Source organism: Sinocyclocheilus grahami, unplaced genomic scaffold, assembly GCF_001515645.1.
Source record: "Sinocyclocheilus grahami isolate Dianchi unplaced genomic scaffold, SAMN03320097.WGS_v1.1 scaffold2361.1, whole genome shotgun sequence".
Classification (NCBI taxonomy): Eukaryota; Metazoa; Chordata; class Actinopteri; order Cypriniformes; family Cyprinidae; genus Sinocyclocheilus; species Sinocyclocheilus grahami.
In genome coordinates this window covers 1-5,488 of record NW_015507540.1, presented here as the reverse complement: position 1 = coordinate 5,488, position 5,488 = coordinate 1, and the positions used below count along the sequence as shown (strand labels likewise).

General features: G+C 34.5%; 1 protein-coding gene across 1 annotated transcript; it reads right to left on the bottom strand.

The window, feature by feature from the left end:
* Nucleotides 1-3,468: 3,468 nt before the first annotated feature.
* LOC107574853 (thioredoxin-like protein 1) lies at nt 3,469-5,483 on the bottom strand (the record flags this gene model as incomplete). The annotated part of the gene is made up of 3 exons (XM_016261285.1): nt 3,469-3,745; nt 4,844-4,913; nt 5,451-5,483. Coding segments are annotated over 3 exons (330 nt in total), but the record flags the coding sequence as incomplete, so codon positions are not given.
* Nucleotides 5,484-5,488: the final 5 nt, after the last annotated feature.

Genomic DNA, 5,488 nt, shown 5'->3' with positions numbered 1-5,488 from the left:
GGCAACGCGCTGTAACCTCTCAAAACACCATGGCAACGCACTGTAACCTCTCAAAACACCATGGCAACGCACTGTAACCTCTCAAAACACCAAGGCAACGCGCTGTAACCTCTCAAAACACCATGGCAACGCACTGAATCCACTCAAAACACCATGGCAACGCGCTGTAACCTCTCAAAGCACCATGGCAACGTGCTGAATCCACTCAAAACACCATGGCAACGAGCTGTAACCTCAAAACACCACGGCAACGCACTGAATCCCCTCAAAACACCATGGCAACGCACTGAATCCACTCAAAACACCATGGCAACGTGCTGTAACCTCTCAAAACACCATGGTAACACACTGAATCCACTCAAAACACCATGGCAACGGTTTGGCAACAGGCTAAAAACACTCAGAACGCCATGGCAACTGCATAGCAATGCCCTGGCAACAACACCATGGCAACGCACTGAATCCACTCAAAACACCATGGCAACGTGCTGTAACCTCTCAAAACACCATGGTAACACACTGAATCCACTCAAAACACCATGGCAACGGTTTGGCAACAGGCTAAAAACACTCAGAACGCCATGGCAACTGCATAGCAATGCCCTGGCAACCACCCAAAACACAATATGCGCTGAAATCCACTCAGAACACCACTGCAAAGCTTTAGCAATGCGGTGAAACGATAGCAGAACACCTTGCAACACTTTTGCAACGTGTTGAAATTCGTTCAAAACACCACAGAAACCATTTGCTAAAACCACTTAGAACCTCATAACTATTTAGCAATGTGCTAAAATCATCAGCGGTGCATCCAAAATCGCGCACTGTATTAAGTAGGTACAACATTTGAATTTACTTCACGACCTTAAAAAAGTTCTGTATAGTATGAATATGGGTAGTTTGAATGAAATTCAGAAGTGCTACCACAGAGTATACATCCGCCATGTTGTTACTGTCACATGATCTACCTTCTCTGCATGCATGAATCCTCTCCCGTGGCCTCATGGGACAGTAAATAGTCTTCTTCTTCTGGAGTTTTATGGCGGTTGGCAAACAAACGATAGGTGCATTCCCGCCACCTACTGGAATTGATGGAATAGGAATTTACATTTAAAATGTAAACCCTTCTAAATCCTGTTAAACAGATCTACTTTTTTTTTATAGAATGTCATTAAAGCATTATATATTTTATAATGATTCAAGCCATTAGTCTTTTATACACCATATTAAAAAAACAATATAGAGAAACTGATAACGGTAGTCAGTAGAGAGAACGGTCAAATTTACCAATGCTGTATTAGAAACACCCATTTTTTATTTATTTGATGCAAAGGTAATGTAATACAAAGTAGGCTACAGTGTTATAAATATACATACATTTAAAAAAAAATGAAAATACAAAAAACTTTTGGAGGATTTACCATGCTGATGACCGTTGAAACGCTGAAGTTCAAACTGAAGTTCCCGCCTTTGCCAACCGACAAAGCTGATTGACGGTTTAAAAGCCGCGGGCTTCTATTTTGTTTAATACATTTCTAAAATTAAATGAGAATGCTAGATTTAAACTACACATTAACTTGTATACAAAGGCATAATTCGTTTTTTTTTTCTTCTGATGAACGTTAAATAAATAATGCACGCTGTTCAGTATCAATTAACAGTGTATTATTTTTATTAAAATTATGAAACGTGCCGTTTAAATAAATTTGCATAATGCTAAATTGTGTTTTAAAGCGTTAACAATCAAAAATTTATTTTTCGTGTCACTTACAAAAGAAAACAATCCCGTATCATATTCACAAATTAGCCCCAAAACGATACAGAATTAGAATTAAAAACGAATTACCTGTGCATAATTACTGCATCATTTAATAATAACCAAATGCAGATAAAATAAGTGTTCATGCGCGAGTTTTTCAATTATTCACCTCGAGAGACTAAATTTAACATGAATTCGAGATTGATTCGATTTTATTTCGTTATTATTAATATAATATGGTCTTTGTTAATAATTTAACAATAGTTACAAATAGAAAATAAATATATGCTAGTCGAATTCATTTTGATAGGCCTATTTATCTACCTAATAATCAATATTTCCTCGAACAAAATATTTAGGCTTTGTAGTTAAAAATAAATTTTATTTGAGCATCTATATTCTCAAATAATATAGTTTGTGTTTAAAAACGTAGTCTTTTTAAATGCAGTTATTTGCACCGCGTTATTCAAACGATTAAAAAAAATAATCATTTTAATTTTAACGATCGTAAATTGTCCCCGTTTCGCGTTTCTTTCAAATTATATGATTCAAAGAAATAAAAGATAACATTGCAAACACATGCGATGGCTTTTGAACGCATCTCTCTCCATACAGCCGTCAGAGTTGCGTTTCGCTGATTGCGTGGAGTCTGCTGCCACCCAGCGGCCGGAGCAGGAACAGCAGCATCTCGATTAAAAACATAAAACTCTGCATTCAGATGAGTTTTTTTTTAATCATAAAAAGGGTTCAGTTCCAGTGCTGATAAACAACAGTAGCCACGTGCCTTTGAAAAAGGATCGACTTTATTTACAGGGACATTTCAGATAAAAATGAGTGATCCAGGGCCTCATTGAGACAAAGCTGTGTCTTCTCTCGCTCTCTCTCTGGTCTGATGCGAGCTCAGGGACGGATCCGGCGCTCAGCAGTGTTTGTGGTGATATCTTCCAGTCATGTTGGCGGAGAGAGATTGCAGCAATATGTCGTGTCGTCTTTTCCTCTTCAGTGACTTTCTCCCTTCTTCGCTCTGCAATGATAACGTGATCGATGCCTATACATTCCACGCTGATATTTGTTCAGGGGACACACACACACACACACACACACAAACATACATACATACACACACACACAAACATACACACACGCATACATACATACGCATACATGCATACGCACGCATTTTTTTATTTCACTGATGTAATGCAGGAGTATTTTGAGATGCAGAAACGGGATGCATTGTATTTTCAGAGCCATTTTTATAGTATTTTATATTTTATTTTATGGTATTTATTATTATTTTTTTTTACTATTTATTTATTTTTCTCCCTGGAAATATTGTAATCCTGAATTAAATCAGATGAGCGTTTAAAGACAGACCTTTTTAAATTTAAATATGTATTTTTTTTTAGTCATTTATACATTTTCTTCCATCAAAATATTGTTTTACCTTTTTTTTTTGTTGTTGTTGCAAAAACTATTTTTATTTCACTGATGTAATGCAGGAGTATTTTGAGATGCAGAAATCGTTCTGAGCTGTATGCATGTATTTATTTATCATTTATATGTATATATTTTCTTCCATCAAAATGTTGTTTTTATTGCAAAAATTCTCTAGTCTGGATTTCTCTGATGTAATGCAGGAGTATTCTGAGATGCTCAAATGGGATATTGCATTGCATTTTCTAAGCTTTTTATGTGTTTATTTATGGTTAGTTAGTATTTATTTATTGAAATGTTATTCTGAATGAACGGAAAGTATTTAGTGTAAATGATCAGTACTGTGAGAAGCTGAAGTGTAATCTGATAATCGTACAGTCACACTGTTGACGTTCTGAAACTTGACGTATCGGAGCGGGACGAGGCCGTCGTCTTTGTAGTCTTCCTCCGACAGATCCAGCGCCTGCGTGGCTTCGCTCCTCTCCGCGTCATCGAAACCCATCGAACGAGGAAGATTAATGAAGATCTTCACACTCTTCGGGGCTTGAGCTGAGAACGGACATTATATCAGAGAACACTTCGACTCAACATCCGGGTGCACTTCTCGGTTTTGGTAACTTATGAATGTTTGTCTGAATGTAAACAGATGTGCATCAGAATATCGGATCATTCTGCTGTTGTTGTCCACGGTCTATACACACACACTGCTGGTCAAACGTTTGGGAGCAGAACGATTTTAATGTTTTTACAGGAGTGTCTTCTGCTCATCAAGGCTGCATTTATTTGATCAAAAATACAGGAAAAAATGTAATATTGTGAAATAGTATTATGATGCAAAATAACATTTTTCTATTTTAATGTACATTAAACTCTAATTTATTTCTGTGATGCAAAGCTGAATTTCCAGCATCTTCAGAAATCATAATAATATGCTGATTTATTATCAGTTGTGCTGCTTCATATTGTTTTTGGAAGCTGTGATACTTTTTTCAGGATTCTTTGACGATTAAAAAGTTAAAAAGAAGAGCATTTATTTAAAATGGAAATCTTTTCTAACAATATACACTAGTGGATAAAAGTTTGGGGTCAGTACATTTTTATTCTTTCTTTTTTTTCTGAAAGAAATTAAAACTTTTATTCAGCGAGGACGTGTTAAATTGATAAGAAGTGATAGCAAAGATTTATATTGTTAGAAATATTATTTTTTTTAAATAAATGCAGTTCTTTTAAACTTTTTATTCATCAAAGAATCCTGAAAAAAGTATCAGTTTCCAAAAATAATATTTGTCAGCACAACATTGATAATAATAATAATAATAAAGCAGCATATTAGAGTGATTTCTGAAGATCACGTGACGCTTTATACTGGAGTAATGATGATGGAAATTCAGCTGCGCATCACAGAAATAAATTATATTTTAAAGGATATTAAAATAGAAACCATTATTTGATATTGTAATAACATTTTGCAATTTTACAGTTTTTTTCTGTATTTTTGATCAAATAAATGCAGCTTTGATGAGCAGAAGACACTTCTTTAAAAACATTACAAGTCTCACTGATCCCAAGCTTCTGAGCGGTAGTGTGTACATATATATATATTATAAAAACTATATCTATTTCATATCTGTAAATATGAAATATTACCGAGTTCTGCAGCCAGCAGCTTCATGGAGAAGAGCTTGACGGGTTGATTGAAGGCGATTGTGATCAGAAGCTGCAAACAAACACATAACAGTGATCTGATCTTATGTAACATCACAGATTGACTTTCACTTCAGCGTACAGAAGATACAGCGCGCGCTGTGAAGCAAATACTGAGAACTCACGGCTAGTAACAGAACTTCAGGTGTAACTTCAAGTAAGTTACACCTAAATAGCAAGACAAAAGCACATACAACATTAATTACAATTAAAATAAAAACTATAGTAGCACATAAATAATATATATAAATAACACTACTCATAAACACTGGATGGAACAGTTATTAAATACATTTTCAATCTGACACAATTAGTAATAAATAATAATAATTAAATCAAACTAAAATTAAAATGAATCTGTGTGAAAAAAAAGTTATAAACTGACCTGAAAATTGGTAATTAATTAATAATAATAATAATAATTTAATGAATACTGAATTATTAAAACAATAATAGTATATAAATAATACTAAAATAACACCGCTACTAATATTAAAAATAGTTAAATAAACATTTGATCAAAAATTTGATTTCAAAAAAGTATTTTCACCTGTTCATCACAGTCTGACTCCAGATAGGACGAGTCCT